General features: G+C 41.6%; 3 protein-coding genes across 3 annotated transcripts; all 3 read left to right on the plus strand.

Annotated features, from left to right (window-relative positions):
- The first annotated feature begins 4,177 nt into the window (after nt 1–4,177).
- LOC127762060 (kinesin-like protein KIN-10A) lies at nt 4,178–8,700 on the plus strand. Its single transcript, XM_052286410.1, has 6 exons — nt 4,178–4,999; nt 5,558–5,713; nt 5,814–5,921; nt 6,353–6,463; nt 6,560–7,996; nt 8,173–8,700. Exons 1-6 carry the CDS (start codon nt 4,319–4,321, stop codon nt 8,425–8,427), a joined length of 2,748 nt encoding a protein of 915 aa, XP_052142370.1. The 5' UTR covers nt 4,178–4,318; the 3' UTR covers nt 8,428–8,700.
- A 1,116-nt stretch (nt 8,701–9,816) lies between these two features.
- On the plus strand, nt 9,817–12,873 carry LOC127764657 (ABC transporter I family member 19-like). Its single transcript, XM_052289561.1, has 6 exons — nt 9,817–10,051; nt 10,767–10,927; nt 11,353–11,404; nt 11,735–11,871; nt 12,221–12,307; nt 12,385–12,873. The coding sequence occupies exons 1-6, from the start codon at nt 9,898–9,900 to the stop codon at nt 12,670–12,672; spliced, it is 879 nt and encodes a 292-aa protein (XP_052145521.1). The 5' UTR covers nt 9,817–9,897; the 3' UTR covers nt 12,673–12,873.
- A 3,904-nt stretch (nt 12,874–16,777) lies between these two features.
- LOC127763930 (uncharacterized) lies at nt 16,778–21,067 on the plus strand. The gene is made up of 14 exons (XM_052288739.1): nt 16,778–17,354; nt 17,464–17,504; nt 17,743–17,812; nt 17,925–18,073; nt 18,210–18,305; nt 18,847–18,917; nt 19,078–19,139; nt 19,219–19,282; nt 19,391–19,475; nt 19,570–19,696; nt 19,824–19,897; nt 19,982–20,042; nt 20,126–20,214; nt 20,340–21,067. The coding sequence occupies exons 1-14, from the start codon at nt 17,279–17,281 to the stop codon at nt 20,661–20,663; spliced, it is 1,389 nt and encodes a 462-aa protein (XP_052144699.1). The 5' UTR covers nt 16,778–17,278; the 3' UTR covers nt 20,664–21,067.
- Nucleotides 21,068–21,076: the final 9 nt, after the last annotated feature.

Genomic DNA, 21,076 nt, shown 5'->3' on the forward strand with positions numbered 1-21,076 from the left:
TTTCCGTGAGATTTACGCACGGCCGACCAAGACACACGTACGGCATATAGCTGCAGGACGAATTTGTAACGGTTAAATATCCTTAATAATCCATACCCGCATTAGCTATATCCATCCAATCTAATGATCGATCTCCGCCTCGTCGTGAAGAAAGAAAAAGAAGAAGAAAAAGAAAAAAAAAACAAACTACTCTCTCAATCCTAAAATATAAAAACCTATGACCGGATGGGACATTTTCTAGTACAGTGAATTTGGATGGGTAATAAATGTCTTATCCGGTGTTAGTTTCTTATATTTTAGGACGAATGAAACACCTCTTAATAATTGATAAAAACGGTTTATATCTCCTGTCTTTATTACTGACACAGCCAAATAAAGCAACCTGGCTAATGTGATCATCGCTAGTACAGTAGTACTCCCTCCGTTTCAAAATATTTGACACCGTTGACTTTTTAGTATATGTTTGACCGTTCGTCTTATTCAAAACAATTTGTGAAATATGTAAAACTATATGTGTACATGAAAGTATATTTAACAATAAATCAAATGATAAGAAAAGAATAAATAATTACTTAAATTTTTTGAATAAGACGAATGGTCAAACACGTATTAAAAAGTCAACGGTATCAAATATTTTGAAACGGATGGAGTAATAGTATTTACAGTAACTAGCAGTGATTAATCTGTAGACCATGCAACTAATCATCCCATAATAAGAGAGGCTGGGCCTACAGTAACTAGCAGTGATTAATCTGTAGACCATGCAACTAATCAACCCATAATAAGAGAGGCTGCCCTGCCCTGATCAAAACGGTGTAAAAGTCATTGGTTGTTGTGTTGTTTGGCAGTTCGGTGCCGTGTTGACGCAGACAAGTTTACGCGGTAGTTGGTTGCAATTGCAATTAGCCTACTGCTACTTGATGACAAATAGTAGAACTGAATGGTCGTGTCAAACATACAGATCAACCAGGCAATTAATCGACAATTCGCCATTGGTCACCGAGATGAGCAGAGCAGCTGAGCCGGCAAGGCACAAGCATATGCAACGGCTGCAGGAGGAAATCTAATGGTTGGTGAGAGATATGGGCAGCACAGTGTTCTCTGTACCTGCAGATTTACACTAGATCGGATGCTTCTGTCTCTGACAAATCTCGCTACTGCTCAGCCCAAGTAGGCCCCCTGATCTCTCGTGGCTGCAGGGCACAGCTGTGAAACATGGCGCCATTAGCTAGCTCAAATCTTGTTGTTACTGTGCCAATCCAGATCACGTACGAGTACACTGTTTGCTATAATTCTGCAATTAAAGAGATATACTCCCTCCGTCCCAAATAAAAGACAAACCTGGTTTCCGTGTCCAACGTTTGACCGTCCGTCTTATTTGAAAAAAATATGAAAAAAATTAAAAAGACAAGTCACGCATAAAATATTAATCATGTTTTATCATCTAACAACAATAAAAATACGAATTATAAAAAAATTTCATATAAAACGGACAGTCAAAGTTGGATACGAAAACCCAGGGTTTGTCTTTTTTTTTTTGAACGGAGGGAGTATAATTTTACTGCTCTGAAGTCTGAACTCGCTTCTAGCTTGAGGCTGAGGAAGAGCAGCTCTCTACTAAATTCAGCGAGTAGAAAGATTCAGAATAATGTTGTTACAGTCTCTAACTACACTGATCATATCCTGCGATAGCTTCATGGAGGATAATCCTATGCAGAAACAAATCTCGTCGATCGAGCGACAGTTGATCCAATCCATCCATCGAGAGTTTCAGATGTCCTACAGTTCACGCACAGAAGCATTCTTGTTGCTGGCCGGCTTGCTGAGATCTCATTTCAGAATGGGCAAAGCAGCAAAGATGCATAGCTAACAGGCTACCACTAGCACATATAAATAAGATCGGTGACAGACTGACAGTGTGTGTGTGCATCCATGGAGTCATGGACCCCAATGGCATCCATGGCGATTGGTCCCCTGATCAAGCAAGCTGCAGCTTCTCTCTTCTCTCTTCTCCTCTCAATTCTCATCTCAGCTCATGTGATCTTGCCTTCTCACAAAGCGGTATCTCTCCCTCCTCCCTCCATGATAAGCATGCATGCAGCCCAGCTTAATTATTTTCTTGCAGCGGCTGCTTATTAGCTAGAGCAAAGGATTAGGACAGCAAATAGTAACTGTGAGCGACCAAAAGCAGACGGTTTGTTTAGCTAGCTCGATGGGCATGCATCTGTACTAAACAAATAACAATGAGGTGTAGTTGTCTGACCTAAGTTAATGATAATTTTAGCAAGCATCTTAATTTAAACACTGCAGCATAATGCCAGCATCTCTATGTCACTCTGTGTGTGTCTGGAAAGGTTGATGCCTGTCAGTTTTGCTAGTGACCTATCGTGTGATGATAATTAGGATTGATAAAGTTATGTAGCTTTTGACGCCGAATAGCAGCTTATGTGGCGATTATGTGCAGCCCTAGAGCAGTATTAAGGGTGTGTTCGCTACTCATCCTATTCACGGAAAACAGAACAATCCATTAACATGCGATTAATTAAGTATTAATTATTTCTTTTTTCAAAAATAGATTAATTTAATTTTTTAAACAATCATATAGAAACTTTTTCAAAAGAATATATTGTTTAACAGTTTTGAAAAGCATGCGCGCGGAAAACGAGGGAGAGGGGTTGGGACAACTTATATTCTTTTGTTCTCCACATTTTTCAAAATAAGTACTACCTCCGTCCTAAAATATAACAATTTTTAGCTAAAAATGCTTATATTTTGAGACGGAGGGAGTATGTTTTTATAAAAAAATAAAAAAGTTGCTCTAAGAAAAAAATATTTTTAACCAAACTATTAAACGGTGTGTTTTCTGTTAAAATACATACAAAAGTTGCTTAAATTTTACATTGATTTATTTTTAAGTTTTTTACTAATACTTAATTGATCATGCGTTAATGAAGTTTCTAGTCCCAAACAAACACAACAGTACCGCTGGCTTGCTAACAAAGTTTATTTTTTATAGTTCCATACCTCATTGGATGCTTCCCAACTTCGACTAGTGTTCGGGGCTCAAGACCTAAGCGAATATCCCCGAAAATAAAAAGGAAATACGAATATGTCCGTATTGGGCCAGCCCATAAGTACGGATGTTACATTTCCCCGTCTCATGGGCCACTTCGGGGCCCACATCGTACCAGGTGAAATGAAGATAATGGAACACAAAATACTGTATATACTCCTACTAAATTACTGTACTACTACTTGGGTGACGCTCGATCCCAATACGAGTATTTATAAGATGATTTTAAAGCTACTCCACAAGTAGATAGGAGTAATAAATAAAAAAAACACTTTGATTAACATCACTATATGATTTATTTTTCACAGTTTCGGAAGACAAATTAATTATCTTTGCACAGTTTCACTGCACCACCACCCGATTCTATGTTCAGACAAAGGATATCACCAAATAAAAAAACTAAACCCATAAATGCATAGTAGAATCCAAACAATACTATATATTCGCATCAGACCGACATAGTACGTTGGAAAAAAAAAAGAGTAAAATCTATACGATGTTATCTCATTTGAACAAAATGATATCTTAAAAATATCGTATGATATCTGATAAGTATCATCTTATCTGAACAGCTATCAACTGATACCTATCAAATATCAAGTGCGTAGGTGATATCTTAGAGGTATCATTCAGTTCGAACGAGATATCGTTCTACATTACTTCCACCGTTTCAGGTTATAAGACGTTTTAAGTATGATCAAAGTTAAATTGTTTTAACTTTGACTAAGTTTATAGACAAATATAATAATGTTGATAATACTAAATAAGTTTCATCAAATCAATAATTGAATATAGTATTTTCTTAATAAATTTGTTACTATTTTTTTCTACAAAGTTGATCAAACTATTTTAATTTTGACCAAAGTTAAAACATCTTAATCTGAAATGGAGGGAGCATTTTTCTTAAGAAGGAAACAAAGAAAAGTTACCATATAAAATTGTTTCAGAATTCAATTTTGATGCATGGTTTCCCCCATTTTGCATCGACCGAAAATCTCGTGATTTCGCGGCGGGCGGTACACGGCGCGGTGCGGTCTCCCTCTCGTCCAGCTTCAAAACAAACACACTTACCGTTACGACTCCAACGGCTACTTCCCTTTCAAATCCTTCCCCTTCCCAAGTCCCAGCCCTCTCCTCTCCTCTCTCTCTTCACCCGCAACTCGATCTCCAATTCTCTCTCTCTTTCTCTCGCATCGAATCCGAGTTCACATCTCCAAACCCTAGCGAGCTCTCTCTCTCTCGCAGATGGCGCCGCCGACGCCCTCTCCCCGGCCGGGGCCGCCGCCGACGCCGCAGGCGGCCATGACGACCCCGCTCAAGACGCCCGCATCCAAGCACCGCCTCCACTTCCCGGCCATGACGCCCAGGAACGGCGGCGGCGGGGGCGCCGCGGCGGGCGGCACGGAGCACCCGGTGGAGGTGATCGGCCGCATCCGGAACCTCGCCGCGGGGGCGGGCGGCGCGTCGGCGCTGGAGATCGCGGGCGGGGGCACGGCCGTGCGCGTCCGCGGCGACGCCGGCGGGTGCCGCGACTTCACCCTCGACGGGGTCTCGGTCTCCGAGGAGGAGGATCTGGAGGGGTTCTACCGCCGCTTCGTGCGGTCGCGGATCGAGGGGGTGCGGGTGGGCGCCAAGTGCACCGTCATGGTGTACGGCCCCACGGGCTCCGGGAAGAGCCACACCATGTTCGGCTGCGCCAAGCAGCCCGGGATCGTGTACCGCGCTCTCCGGGATATACTGGAAGGAGGAGGAGGAGGAGGGGGAGGTGTCTCTGGTGGTGGGGGTGAAGGCGATGGCCGCGGCGAGGATGACGCCGGGTTCGGGATGGGGCTGTTCGTGCAGGTTGCCGTGCTCGAGATCTACAACGAGGAGATCTACGATTTGCTCGTGGGGAGCGGAGCGAATGCTAAAGGAAACGCCCCCAAGGTGATACACCGAAACTAATTTTCCACATGCCATTATTAACTGTTAGTAATGCAGCTGCAATTTGCAATTGGGTTCATATGTGATGATGCCTAGTGCTTAGGAAATGTTATTAATTAAGATAGATGTGTGTTGAAGTTTGAAAGTTAACAGCTGGTGTCTGCTTTCTTACTGTCACTGTCCTTTTCAGTGAATCTTGCTTGTCAGTTATGAATCTGACATTTTTTTTAGGAGCGGATAATTACTTTAAGCTGAATTAAGTTGTTTTCTGGTGCTCGGATTGCAGCATTTTAGGGATAAACAAATGGTAATATGAAATTGGAAGCTGAAATACTTACTGTGAGCTGAAACAGGTTGTTTTTTGAGTGGATAATTACTGTAAGCTTAAATAGGAAGCTCATGGCTTGTAAGTTCCAAGGATTGGCATACTTATCATAGGTTTTAACATGATTTTCGGGAACATATGATGGACAGAAGATTTTAATAGTTTTAACTGCGTAACTTTGGAAATTTTCTATGGTGTTGAAGTTTCTCAGTCCTTACTCCTTACTTTATGTGCAGGCGAGGCTAGAAGTAATGGGGAAGAAAGCCAAGAATGCAACCTACATATCTGGAAATGAAGCCGGGAAGATATCAAGAGAAGTTGCAAAAGTGGAAAAGAGGCGTATTGTCAAGAGCACGCTTTGTAATGAGAGGAGTTCCCGGAGCCACTGCATGGTTAGTTGCACACTTGCGTTCTCGTATTGAGCTGTTAGCTCCTGGAATCTTCATTTCAAAAATGAACTCGCTATTGATAAGCTTCGCTTTACTTCTCTAGATAATTTTGGATGTTCCATCGGTGGGGGGAAGGCTCATGCTTGTGGATATGGCTGGTTCTGAGAACATAGAAGCAGCAGGCCAAACTGGATTTGAAGCCAAAATGCAGGTCTGTGATGTCACTAATGCCTGTATAATTTTGTACTTTCAGCAGGACGTTTTTAAAGTTATCCCTTCAACAATGAATACCTAATACAGAAGAATAATTAACACTGTTGTGTAATGAAAAATCTAAACATAACAGTTAACGGTCTGCAAAGCAGTGACCACATTGTAGGTTTTTTTTCTCCCTTTTTTTGAATGATAAAGTGATATTATCACAGTCACGCTGTTTTTAAGTACTTTAGGTACTACTATTATATTGTTTTTCTGCAACTTATTGTATGTGTTTGATAATTAAGTTCATAGTTAGTTTACATGATCATTACTGTTGAACAGACTGCAAAGATTAGCTACTAGTACCTTTTTTCCTGCAAATTATGTTATGTGTTCGATAACAGAAGTTCATATTTTGTTTACATTATTATTACTGTTGAACAGACTGCAAAGATTAACCAAGGGAACACGGCTTTGAAACGAGTGGTTGAGTCCATTGCTAATGGTGACTCCCATGTTCCATTTCGAGACAGCAAGCTCACAATGCTCTTGCAGGTACAAGATTCTAAAATTTCACATTCCTCGATACAAATTTATACTGTAAAATTAAAGCTGCTAACGTAATGCCTACGATCTTCCATGAATTTTCAGGATTCATTTGAGGACGACAAATCAAAAATCTTGATGATTCTCTGTGCAAGTCCTGACCCAAAGGAATTGCACAAGACAGTTTCTACATTGGAGTATGGTGCTAAAGCGAAGTGCATTATCCGTGCTGCCCACGCTGCAACCCCAAGGGACAAAATGAGCTCTGAAGAGTCATCTACAATGCTCAATTCAAGAATTGTCGCGATGAATCAGTTCATCTACAATCTCCAGAAAGAGAACAAGCTAAGGGAGAAAGAGCGCAATGAGGCCCAGAGTGTGCTAAGGAAAAAGGAAGAGGAGCTTGCACAGCTCAGGGCGAAGCTCAAGCTGATTGAAGGTCAGGGAGCAGCTGCAAAGGAGGAAGAGATTAACTCAAAGGTCATGGAGAAGACCCAGAGTTTGAGGACTGAGCTCATGAAGATGGAAGAGAAAATGCTTAGGCAGCAGCAAGAACTCCTTGCTTTGCAACAGCGGCTGAAGGAGGTTGAGCGTGAAAAGCCTGTGCAGCAGGATATCATCGGAGGTAGATTGCTGGCACGTCTGTCAGAGATGTCCGCTAGGGCGGATCAGTCCATGTCAATGGATATGTCCATTGATTTTGATATGGGAGATCAGCCAGCTGCGCAAGACGTGAAGGTGATCAAGGAGGATACTCGCAAGCAGGGCCAGATATGGAGCCAAGCAAATACTGCAGGCTCTGGCACCAGCGCTGTGGAGCAAGAAGATGATGTTGTGAGGCTGTCCGGGTACCCAGAAAAGGTGGTCCTGAGCACTGTCTTTGAGGAGGGAGATGAAGAAGAAGATAAAGACAGTGGCGTTGAAGAGGAAGTGTGCAAGGAAGTTGTCGAAGAGAGCTATGTAATGCAACAGCCCCTTGCAGAGCCTGAAGACCCTGCCACAAGGAATAACCGGATTCAGAACATTTTCAGGCTTTGTGGGAATCACCGAGAATTAGCCAAGAAGGTCCAGTCACCAGCAAAGAAGGCGTTCGGAGATGAGAACAATGAGCCTGCGAAGCAAACATTCGGAGATGAGAACAAGCAGCAGCCTGCGAAGCGAGTGTTTGGAGATGAGAACAAGGACCCTTCAGCATGGGGAGCGATAGAACCTCCAATGTGCGACGTCAGAGTGACCGACAGTCCAGTATCCTCGCAGCTTTCACCTATCGTCTGCCAAGTTGTGGACGATGCCAAGTTGCCCGTGTCGGAGCAGCTGAAATCATGCAATGCTTTGGAGGCAGCTGATGAGAACAAGGAGAACAATGCTTCTGGACAAGACGGCCTGCTTGAAGTCTACATCAAATGGGAGTCCGGGCATCTGATAAAAGGTCTGAAATTGCTGAGCAACTCGTGTCTTTCTGACCTGAGAAAGCTCTTGGAGGCTCACTTCGAAGAAGCAGGGAGCAAGCAGCAGCAGCAGTTCACCTTCCTCCTTCTCGGGGTACGTCATCTAGCTCCTCTACTACTACCTATGCCATGCTTTCATCCAAGTGTTCTCTGCTACCTCTTCCTCCTTGCAATGTCATTCATCCACTATCACATCTTGCATTGGAGGATCGAATCTTGTCAGTGAAAACAAATAAGGAGAAATATGTGGGGATCTCTGATTTGGTGCAGGATCCTTCTGGCGCACCGGTGTCCATAGAGAAGGAAGCAGGGGTGCCGATAAGCAAGCTGCCAAGCTGCAACAACCAGCCGAACAGCTACCTAGCCTGCTTGCGCGCTGTCAAGAAGCAGCCGGCGACGGAGCAGATGCCGTTCAGCCCACTGGAGAGCAAGCTCAATTCGGCACTGAACGACGTGCACCTCGCCGCCCTCTCGCCGAAGGTCAACCCAATGAGCCCTAACTACATCCGTGAGCTCAGAGCTTGAGCTCTTCCAACCTGAAGAAGATCGGTTAGATCTTTCGTAGGTTTGTCGCCGGTGGCATTTCAACGGTGGCAACGATGTATCATCATTTATCTATAGTCTGGCTCTGTTCTGTTTGTAAATTTGCTAGCTATAGTCTGGTTCTGCAAACCTAAACTCTGAAGTGTAACCATGTTACACGAGTGGCTGTGGCTAGACACTGCGGGTCATGCGTCTGTGGCCAACAAGGTGAATATGAATATGATTCGATTCGTTTACTTCTGCTGTGCTGCTGTTCTGTCGATTGCTTGGTCACTAGTACATTTCTATATTACTCCCTCTGTCCTAAAAAAAACCTCCAGATTCATAGTCCTACCTCTCCATTATAGTACAATGAATCTGGACATAATCTATTAACAGTATTCGATTCATTATACTAAGATGTGAGTATGTCTGTATTACCATTTTAGACCTGTTTGAATCTCAGCTTGATTTAGCTTTTCAATGACATGTAAAACAAGAAAAACCATTAGTTCATTAATAATTGAGTATCAGTTATTACAAACTTTAAAATTAGGTTTATTTGATTTTTCGAATAAACTTTGATAAAACAAACTTTTTATAAAAAACATCATCATTTAACACAGTGGCGGACCTAGCACTAAAATTTAGCTAGGACGAAGTGTATGGTATTTTAAAAATGATGTAACATTTTATTATACACAAACTATAATATGTTCGTACTTATAGAATATATGCCATTAACGATGATTATAATCCTAAATTTGTCATGCGGTTTTTACAACTGAAGCCTTAAATTTGTTGTGTAACTAGTTCCCTGTTTTTTAGGTGTGTTTATTTATAAGTAGACATTCACTTAAGTTACATATCTATTTTTTAGCATTCGATTTTTACCGATTAACATTTTGTGGTTAGCTAGACTATTCATTCATTTGTGCAGACACAAGGCAGTCCCCTATAGGTCTTTACCTCCAGTTAACTAAACGAATAAGCTTGTACCAAATGAAATACAGCCAACTAATCATATAATTAGCATCTGAAATCAAGGCTGAGATGGTCATATGCTTGAATACCCTACCTACTTTGTAGGTATGGCCGGCGCCATCCCTTGCCACAAGAGAAGGTCCGCCACTGATTTAACAATTTAAAAAACGTGCTAACCAAAAATAAGAAATTTGGAGTTTACACTAAAAAAAACTACACTGTGCATAGTTTGTGTAAATTCAAAACTGAAAATTTAGGTGGAGCTGTTCGTTGTTACTCCCAGGCCCATAAGTGAGAAATGGGCCAGGGCCCAGGGATGGAGTCGGCCCAAGGCCCAGTAGTCGTGTTTGGTGGGCAGTCGCGTGAGAAAATGAGAAGATACAAGTGCACGGAGGCTCTGACGCGGCGGAGACAGAGCCAAGGGAAAAGAGTTCCCACTTCCCCCACCAAACTCCGCTCGGATCACCCACCGACGGCGAGGCTGCGGAGATGGCCGGCGGCGAGGACGAAGGGTGGAGGAGGAGCGGCATCGAGGTGAGCGCACTGCAGTTCGGCTACGACGGGCAGCCGCCGCTCTTCGCGCGGTTCAATCTCCGCATCGCCCCCGGCTCACGATGCCTCCTCATCGGCGCGAACGGATCAGGTTAGGTTTTGTTTGCCTAACCCTAACCCCTCCCATCAGCCGTGGTTCCTACGTAGTTTCGTCGATTTCCACTATTCGATGCTCCGGGCGAGCTCTTCTGATGGATTCGCGTGGATTGGTGGCTTTAGCTATAATATATAGGCTATCTTCACTCCGCGTGTCGTTTGGATTAGAATTAGATATAGATTGATCTATGGTTCCTCTTCGTATTTTGAAGCAATTCGCGTGTATTACTGTATTTGTTTGCTAGTTGCAATACGGGTTTCTAGTGTGCCCTTTCGAATTTGAATGACCATGAATTTGTGTATGGTGTCACCCTTGATGTTTTGGAGTTCCGCATTCTGATGTTTCAGCCTTCTTCAAGGCAAGGTTGTTCTGCACTAGTGCTTGAGCAAAGTTGGAGCTAAAGCACAATCTCAATGGAATGCTTGTAGATACTAAGGTGAATAGGTGATAGGGGGAAAAGTGGAGTTCAAACAAGTTATACTTTTTATTATATACTCAAGTTGTCATTGATAGTTGTGAGGCACCTATACATTGCTCTTGCAAATGCGAATAAGGGTGCTCTTTATCAAAAGAAATTCTCTCCTTTTTAAATCAATCACTGCACAATCATGTACAGTGCCTGTAATTGAGGCATGTTATGTTCTTATCTTCTGTAATCTATCATGCACATGCACACCTATATAATGTACCAACTTGTGCCAAACCACAGGCAAGACCACTCTCTTGAAGATTCTTGCGGGGAAACATATGGTTGGAGGAAGAGATGTTGTCCGTGTTCTTAATGGTTCTGCTTTTCATGACACACAGCTTGTGTGCAACGGTGACCTTTCCTACTTAGGTGGTTCATGGAGTCGGGCTATCGGTTCAGCTGTAAGTTTTCCTTTCTGTTTACTTTCTATAAGAAATAGAAATTAGTTCATCATTGATTTATATTTCTTCATGATCAATGTTTGTACAAGTGCATTTCTTGCTAACGTGCTTTTTCCAAGAAATTCATGGAAGCCATTCCCTACTTTTCACCAATGTTAGCTGAATAGTTATTTGTAACTTTGGTTCATTCTGTTTTACTTTCTTAGATTTTAGGGGTCTTTGACTCTGAAATGGTTTATGTGCTGTCCAAAATAATTATTAGAAGATTCATGTTTACTTAATTGATTTTTTGTTTACATATGTGTGGAGTTTGATAACAGTAAATGGCATGATAATAGTAGACTACACATTGACAATTCATTCTTGCGTTTGCCTGGTTTCTCAGTGCAATTTATATGCATATAACACCCATGTAACTTTCTCAGGGTGATGTTCCTCTGCAAGGCGACTTCTCTGCTGAACACATGATTTTTGGAGGTACTGTATGCACAATAATGCTCCTCATATCCCATTGTCATTCTTGGGTTCTTATGGGATGAAAGCAATGATGTGCCTCACATACTCAGTGGTCCTTGAATTATTTGAAAACCCTGGAGGTTTCAAGCCTTTCTTTCAGTTAACTTTCTGCTCGCATGTTTCTTTCTTGTTTTTTTGTTTAAATAGATGCTGCTCCTAGATTTGTTATTCAGTTTAGTCAAGCTTAATTAATGAAGTCAACCTTACTATAGTAAAAATGCTTTTAGCAGTTCATGCTGGTGCGGTAGATGTAAGCATGCCTTTTCTTTCTCTACCCTGAAACATGAGCAGTTGATGGGGTTGATCCTGTTAGGCGAGAGAAGCTTGTTGATCTACTAGATATTGATCTGCAATGGCGCATGCATAAAGTCTCAGATGGACAACGCCGCAGGGTACAAATCTGCATGGGTCTTCTTCATCCATACAAGGTGATACCGTGTTCCTAGTTTTCTGTTGTTTCTTTTATTTCATATGTAGCACCCTAATAGTGACTCACAGACATAATAACTCTTGAGTGCTCCATCATACATTTGTAGTACGCCATAGTTATTGGCTCATTGCTGGGCTGAGTGCTCCCTGATATGATAATGGTATTGTGCCCCCAAAAGGGTAATAGCATTATTGCCTAGACTATTCTGAGAATTCACCCAACACATCATTTTAGCTTAAAGATAGAAAAACAACCTTATGTTTGGCTAGAGGTATTCTCATGGTTAAATTTGTGTTAGTGTAGTGCCAAAGACTGCTATGAAACTATGACACCTGAGATCAATACAGGTACTCTTGCTTGATGAAATCACCGTTGATCTTGATGTTGTGACTAGAATGGATCTCCTTGACTTCTTTAAGGAAGAGTGTGAACAGGTACAGTTTTTGTTCTTTCTATCTCTTCTGTCTGTTATGCTTCTCATTGCATAACATGGAAGGTTTCGGCACTGCAGAGAGAAGCAACCATTGTCTATGCCACTCATATATTTGATGGATTGGAATCATGGGCTACTGACATTGCATACATCCAAGAAGGTGAATTGAGAAAATCAGCAAAATACTCTGACGTTGAGGAGCTAAAGAGTGCCAAAAACTTGCTGTCAGTTGTCGAGTCATGGCTGCGATCTGAGACCAAACTCCCTAAGAAAGAACATCCCCGTCCTGAGACCCAGCCCAGGCGCTCCTCTCCATTTGATGCTTCACCGTTCCGATCTTCACGCCACATGGCCTACTACCGTTGATGATTGTTCCCACCTCTACACCTATTCTGGTGCTAATTAATCATACTTCCACAATTTGTTTCTGTTCTGTTTCTCGTCCCTTTCTACGGCATTGTACCTAATATATAAATAAAGCGAACTTACCCTTGTGCCGATGAGCAGTGAGTACCCATCAAGTTCATTGCTGTACTTCTGATAATCTAATACTACATGAATTCAGTCCCTGTCATTCTTTAGAAAGGCTTGATGTACATTAAGAAATGGCCCCATTTATCACGAGAAAGTAATGTGTACCTGTCTTCTCAAGTACTAGCAACTTCACTGCTTATATGAATATATAAAACAGCTTAGGAGGCTTGTACGAGCTGATCAGGTATGGTAACCTTTTCTCCTTTGCTATCTGGTCAACTTTGGCTACCAGCTATTGCTTTAATTGTTGCTTTCCTTTGCATGTAGTATTGCATTACATTACATGTGCACTCCTGGAAGGAAGCCGCATGATAAGCATCAACTTGTGGAGGATGACAGGATGCGGTATCTCTGGCTGTGACCCATTGCTCGGTCTCTTGCCACTTGCCAGGTTCTCAGGTTTGCACATTCTTATTTGTTAATCTAATCCGTAATGTGTTCCAGATGATCATTTGGACACTATGCAGTCAGTAGGCAGGCATTGTCTTTTATCAACATGCTTATGTTGGCAATCATGTCTGATCCCCGTATAGCTAACTGCTCTCAGGCCATGCTGTCTAGTAGTGTCTACCATTGACTCATTAGTGATAATCATCACTGGGTTGGTAATCAAACCTGTGCAGACAATTCCAGCATATGCACCAGCATTTCTGAATTTTCTGTGACCCTGTACTTACGTACTAAGCTCGTGTACAGATAGATGCATTCTCCCCTCGCTGGTTAACTCGAAACTATTAATACGTGATGCCTGCTTGAGTCGAGTACATGAGCCGTACGGGATTTTGCAAGGATTGAATCGATATAAAGTTCAGAAGTTACCTAATTCCAACGTGGGACTTAATATTTCTGGAGTTTGAGCTCCGTGGTACACAGACCTGTTCCAAGTTCAAACTTCAATTCCCTGGTCGTCGGACCAGGTAACCCACGTTTAGTGAATTTTTTTTCAGAAGATGGATAGATTCATTTGTGCATCGATAACTGAGGCTTGTTAATTACTCCATGTCAAAGTATCTGATTATATATTTTTATCAAAGCGTCACGAGGAAAATATGTTTGGAATCGTTGGCGTGTGACTTGTTTCGTTTCGGTAAAAAAGAAAAAAAAAGGCGACGAGAAGAACGAGTTTGGCATGGAAGGGAAGCAACCGTGAAAATGCCGTACTCCGCCATACGATCGCCGCGTCCGTCAGCGGTCAACTGTCGCGCAGCACCGTCCATTCCAAAGAGGCCAGTAGGCGGATGGACGGCCCAGATCAGCCGTACTCCACCCAGGCGCCAGCTTTGCTCCTCCATGTCCGTAACCTGTCGCTATCTCAGCCGTCGGACACGGAGGATCAACGGCCGAGATGGGCCGCTATCCGCGTAGTTATTCCCGTGCGGAGTCGCTGGGGGGAAAGGGGGGGCCAAGACGTGTCGGCCTCTACCTACCGTAGCGGGGCCCACCACGAGACAGCGTTTTATCCGGTAAAAAGGCTGGGAAAAAAAAGATACACTGCTCTGCTACTTGCAACAGTGGCCTTCCTCTTCTCTCTCTTTTATTTTTTTTCCTTTTTCAAGTCGCTTTTTATAAAATTGGCCATCTTTAATAATTGGCCACGTCATTTCGGCTGGTTTTCCTGTCTAGTCAGGGTCGAGGGCTCGATGGACGGTAGCATTATCCGCACGCAAAATGCCCCTAAGCTATCTCAACTTTTGTGTTTATGGGAAGTGGAAAATATGTGGGATTCTTTTTCAGCACGATGTGAATTGGGAACAGCCTTTGTGGTACTACTTCCTTTTAAAATAGAAAAATTTAGGTTGTTTTAAGAAATATTTTTTAATCGTCTCGTTAGTTCAAATTTGAATTTTGTATTCTCTTCTCAAGCTTCTGATTAGTTTGAAATACTTATATTTTAATGTTCTATAAGTGCTAAATATTTTGGTACAAAGTTTAAATTCTCAAAATACTTATATTTTAAAACAGAGTAAATAGTAAAAAGATTTCCGGGCCCATAACTAAATGAAAGGTTTTATATTCTTTTAGATTGGCTATAAAATTATTATGTGATGGGAGGATGGCATATTGTCGTTTTGAATGATGTGGTGAGATTGGGTAGTAGGAATGGAATGATCCTGCAAATACCATAAGATCAAGACACAATTGTGCACAATCATTGATCATGTTCATTTCATATTATAAATCGGATTATTTATTTTACGCTTCGGAAAATATGTTTCCTTAAAAAACTTTCTTCTACTGTATTATTTATTTAGATCACCTATTTTAAATTATCTATCAAATTTATTTTTTAAAAAATATTTAGTTTATCTCTATAGTCAAGTAGATAATCCGAGACAATAATTCACTTAGTAATCTAAATTAAACATGGTCCATCATCTCCGCCATGAGTTTCACTCTTCAAATATGGCGAGTTCCATCACAATCAGGCCATAACTTCTTGTATTTTATTAGGAGTTGTTGCCCCTAGACAATTTTTTCTCTATTATTCGTAAAATCTGATCCCGTCCTTGATACATTGACATGAGCACTCTCATCGCCAGTTTCATCAATTACAGAGAGTCCTTACCATGCTTGTGATTGCATCGTCGTCACCAAAATGGCTTATCCGCCTACGTATGTACAAGGTCGACACTATAAGGACATGTTTTCATCCGCCTATGACATGGCCACCATCTATCTCGGTGCTAGGGTTCTAGACATTGGTCCTACTCCGGAACCACTGAAGGCATAGGCGGAAAAAAAAGACAATGTCCGTGAGCATAACATCCAGCCAACCAAAAGGAATGATGTCGTTTAGCGGAGCAATTAAAACGAGTCAAACAAAACAGTTATAGAATAAATATTATATGACGTGGAACCAGATCATGTCGTATCCCATTTTGAGATCTATACGCACGTCAACCCTTATCCTAAGAATGCCCTATCCTACCTTTAGAAGCCACCTAAATACTCATATGATACATATTTACACGCGCGAGTTTCAATTCTCACCGTACAAGGCATTCGAAGGAGTAGGATATTATGATTTTGATTTGTTTAGAGACACAAATGCACTCCTTTTATCAAAAGTGCAAAATAGATAGAGTTCAAGTATAATACTCTATAAGTTTCGTAAAAAAAAGATTCCCATACTTTTAATGTTTTTAATGCTACAATCAAAAGATAGTAATTCAAATCACAAATTGCTATGTCATAAACATAGAACAATTATCCTTTTGAGTCGGGTTTGTGCTACCGCTACTGCACTCTCAATTCCATCCTTACTATTATGATATATACACAACAACATATTTTGTAGGCCATATAGAAAATCCTCGGTAGCTCCTAGCTCCGTCATAAACTTATATAAAGCAGTATCATTTAGTATAACACGAAATCATCATAAGATAATTTTGAAAGGAAGGTAATTATCACAAGATGCTACGCTATTAACTCGTGTTTCTGAACTTATTTTTCCCATATATCATAATCAAAATGAGAAGGAACACAAGCATTAGTTTTTGTTACCACGAAAAGCCCCGAACGTGTACATCACTTCATTGTTTTAAGAGCACAACAAGCATGGTACGTTCAACCACTACTACAAGTCTACAACTAAAGATACTCCCCTTGTTTGAAGCAACTATTTTTGACCCTCCCCTTTCTTTTAAAGCTAAACAATTTGTTGGTGTTTTGTTTTGAGGCATTGGTAAGGAAAAGGGGACCAATCAAACTGCTGCTACTATATGCGTACTACACCCATCACCATAACAAACAAGAAACAATAAAGTGCCAGAAAAAGAGAGAAAAGAAGAAGGAAAAGAAAGAGCAACAAACCAAGATGGCCGCACCTGTCAATTACTTGTAAAAACGAAAAAAAAAAACAAACAACCTGCTCCCAGTTAATCAGTTTCTTTAATCGGGTGGTGTCTATTTACTAATCGTCCCCTCTCCTTCACTCTTTTTCTCTTGCTGGTCTCCGTCTTCGTCTTCTCCTCCTCCACCCCCTCTCTCTCTCTCTCTCTCTCTCTCTCCTCCCCTTTGTTCCGCCGCTTCCCCTCTCTCTCTACCTCTCGCGGCGAATTCGCCGAGAGGGCGCAGGGAATTTTATTAGGAGAAATCCCCTTTTTGTATCCGTTTCTCCGGATCCGCACACCTCCTGTTAATCCGCCGATTCTTCTTTGATTTGTTCATATTCGTTTTTTTTATTTTTTTTCCCTTTGTTTGCCTTTTTATTCGTTCGATTGTGGGGGGAGGGAAGAGTTTGGTCGACCGGATTTCTTGGTGGTTTGCCTGGATCTGGCGTCCTAGAGGCCCTCGTGCCCGAATCCCGATTCGATTCGCCTCGGCGCGGCGCCGCTCGCCTCGACGGGTTTGGATCTCGGGGTGGGATTAGAGGGAAAGGGGGGGGGGGGGGGCAGTTGATTCGTTTGGTTGAGACCATCGGAGCAGCAAGGAGATGGATCATGTAGTCGGGGGCAAGTTCAAGCTTGGAAAGAAGATCGGGAGTGGATCCTTCGGGGAGCTCTTCCTTGGTCAGTAGTCTATATCTTTCTCATGTTTATCTTTTCTGAAGAACATGTTATTATTATGTTTGGAAATGGAAGATGCTCACTTTGTTGATGTTTTCTTTTTTGTTTGCAGCTGTTAATGTGCAGACTGGAGAGGAAGTCGCCGTCAAATTGGTATTGGATTCTGTCCTCCATTTTCGATGCACCTAGAAGAGTTCTTTTTCTTTGGGGGAAGAATAATTTGATAAAATTTCTTATTTACCGTGAGATCGTGGGATGGGAATGAACAGTGTAGTAAAATGTTTGTGTCGAATGTTGGTCCTTTGGTACTATTTTGGTACTATTGGGAATTTGGTTATAGTGAAACCTTTCAGACATTGGTGTTGCTGACCTGTTTGCTTTGGTCTCACAGGAAAATGTTAAGACGAAGCACCCACAGCTTCATTATGAGTCGAAGCTGTACATGCTTCTGCAGGGAGGAAGTAAGTTTGCGCCTAGATCCTGTTAGCGCATCCGTTTTGTTGAAATGTTACTTTGTTATCGCCTTCTATGACTGTTATGATTGAGTTGACCTTCCTTTTTTCTTGGCTAAAGCTGGTATTCCGCACTTGAAGTGGTTTGGCGTGGAGGGAGAGTACAATGTGATGGTGATCGATCTTCTTGGGCCAAGCCTTGAGGACCTATTCAACTATTGCAGTAGGAAATTCTCGTTAAAGACTGTCCTCATGCTTGCTGATCAGATGGTGAGGACACTGATGCTTTATTTTCAAATTTCCTCAATCCATATATTCTAATTTGTTAATCGTTGTAGAATCAAACTGGTATCTGTATCTTGCCCTATATAGATTCCTGACGTAACACCATTTGTTCGTTATCCAGATCAATCGAGTTGAGTACATGCATCAGAAGGGATTTCTTCACCGCGATATCAAGCCTGATAATTTCCTTATGGGGCTTGGTAGGAAAGCCAATCAGGTTTGCGTTCCTACCTGGCTATTACCATTTTGTGTTTCTGCATGTTTAACCACATCAATAGTTTCATGGTATTCCATTTGATACAGTGGTGCCCTAACGCCTTAAATTTTTCATAACTTGGTGCTCTTCATTGCTATGAAGGTCCAAAATGATGTTCCAGTAGAATGATATGGCTTGGGTTTTAAGGGCCTGTTCACTTTGATGCCATTTTCAACCTTACCAAATTTTGGTAAAGTTACCAAAAAAGTAGCTACATTTAGTTTGCTACCAAATTTTGGTAACTATATAAGAAATCCTGCCAAAATTTTGGCATTTTGGTAACTTTGCCAAAATTTTGGCAATGCCAAAATTTGGTAAGGTTTTTTTTTGCATCAAAGTGAACAGGCCCTAAATTAATGCTCTGATATCTGGTGAATTTAGTTAAAATACAACTTTGGTCTGTTAATAATAATTGTAGATAACTTGTGGGATAGAAAAAAACAAGATTTGGTTAGCAAATTTTGAATCCAGTTAATTTTGACTATTTTTGACCTTGTTTCAGGTATATATAATAGATTATGGGCTTGCGAAGAAATATAGGGACCTTCAGACTCACAAGCACATCCCATACAGGTTGGTGTACAACTTTAAATTACGCCTATGCCTACTGCATATGCTGTTGTTTTATTTGTTATCCAGCACAAAATTGTATAATGTTATAAGGACATTGGCAAATATCTCAATGCACTTCTCTTTTCACCTTTTTTATGTTGATGTCATGTTCATTATGCAGAGAGAACAAGAACCTCACTGGAACAGCTCGGTATGCAAGTGTCAATACCCATCTTGGTGTTGGTGAGTTTACTGTGTCTTCTAGCTGATGGAGTACATTTGATAAGAGCTTTTGCCTAATTTAAGTTTTATGTTCATACAGAGCAAAGCAGAAGAGATGATCTAGAATCTCTTGGTTATGTCCTTATGTACTTCCTTAGAGGCAGGTTGGTTTGTGATATTCAGCATTGCAGACATCTGGTTTTCTTGTAATGTTTTTGACATCATTTTCTGTAAACAATGCTAAATATTTGCTATCATTCAACTTCCAACAGCCTACCATGGCAGGGGCTGAAAGCAGGCACTAAGAAGCAGAAGTACGACAAAATAAGTGAGAAAAAGATGCTTACTCCTGTGGAGGTAATTCATGATATATACTTTTGGTATCTGCTCTTGTTTTTTTCAAAGATCAAACTGCAGCAAACTGACACTTTTATATTGTTTTTTGAGCTAGGTTCTTTGCAAATCTTACCCATCAGAATTCATTTCTTACTTCCACTACTGCCGTTCATTGAGGTTTGAAGACAAGCCAGATTATTCTTACTTAAAGAGGCTATTCCGTGATCTCTTTATCCGGGAGGGTATGTTCTCTTAAACATAAATCCTTACCTCATGATCATAAATTGTACTTCTTTCCATCTTCCCTCAGTGTTTTTTTTTTAAACTGAGGATAAGTTCTGCACATTTCTAATGGCATCATTGATACAGGATATCAATTTGATTATGTATTTGACTGGACCATTTTGAAATATCCCCAGATAGGCTCCAAACCACTGATGAGGGTATGCATTCTGCTGTTATAATTATTGGACAATGCTCTCCTGTTTGATACACTTGATTTGACTTTGTTCTTCTTGTTGATTCAGCCAAGTGAAAGAACCAGTGGAGCTGCGGGACCTTCTATGGAGAAGATGGAAAAGGCCCCAGGTCTGTTCTTCCACCCATGAAAGACGCCTAACAAAACTATAATACAAACAATACAGCCCATAAGAACATCTTATTTTAAGCAGGTGAAGCATCTGGCAGAAGGAATCCTACTGGTTCTTTGAATCAGAGTGACAATTATGCACAACGGCCGTCAATGTCACTAAAGGAAATCGTAAGTTGAATCCGTCCCCGCATGAACTTGAGATAGGAGTCCAGTTCCTATGCTGTATAATGTCTTCCCCTTGTGTATCTCTCCTACGTGTAATTTGACGATCATGAAATGGTTCACCTTCTCAGATGCATAGCACCGACCGGTCTGGCGAAAGGACCGTGGAAAGACCCCGTACATCCTCCCGTACAGGCAGTGCATCAAGGAGAGCGGTTGCGTCAAGCAGCAGGCCAGGTTCATCGGTGGAACCAATGGAGCAGCAATACAGCCGGACAAGCAGGTTGTTCTCAAGCAGTGGAAGCCGTCCTTCCAGCACGCAGAGGGTTAATCCATCGGTTGGAGAGACAAGGGCCACTTCTCTCTCACGAGCAGCCGTTGCAAGAGGGTCCCGCGACGAGCCTCTCCACCGCAGCCTGGAGCTGCTGTCCCTTGGTGGCGGTAAGAGGAAATAATATGGCAAGAGAAAGAGGAATCTCCACAACGGAAAGAGAAAGGAAGAAACGCTGTTTGCGACTCTGTAAATGACAGGATTATCACCTATTTGTCAACAGTTCACCAGGAGCATCCCATAATTTCATGGTGCTCCGGCCCTGTTGTATCATTGCTTCATAGATAGCAATAATTTGTTTTTGTTGTGTGTGTTCGCTGTTGCGTTAGGGCCAAGTCCTAGCTTTGTGATGATTAATTTAGAGGTGGTCAAGATTCAACATATTTATGTTTCTTTACCTTACCCCCCCTGGACTTGGCAACTTTTCCTGAGAGACAAGTATTCGTGTATCCCCCCTTCTTGTTCAACTCTGGATTTGCTTATTCAACAGAAGTTGATAAAAAGGATCTCCCCTGTGTAAAGCTCCCAGTCTCATTG

This window comes from Oryza glaberrima, chromosome 2, assembly GCF_000147395.1.
Source record: "Oryza glaberrima chromosome 2, OglaRS2, whole genome shotgun sequence".
Lineage (NCBI taxonomy): Eukaryota > Viridiplantae > Streptophyta > Magnoliopsida > Poales > Poaceae > Oryza > Oryza glaberrima.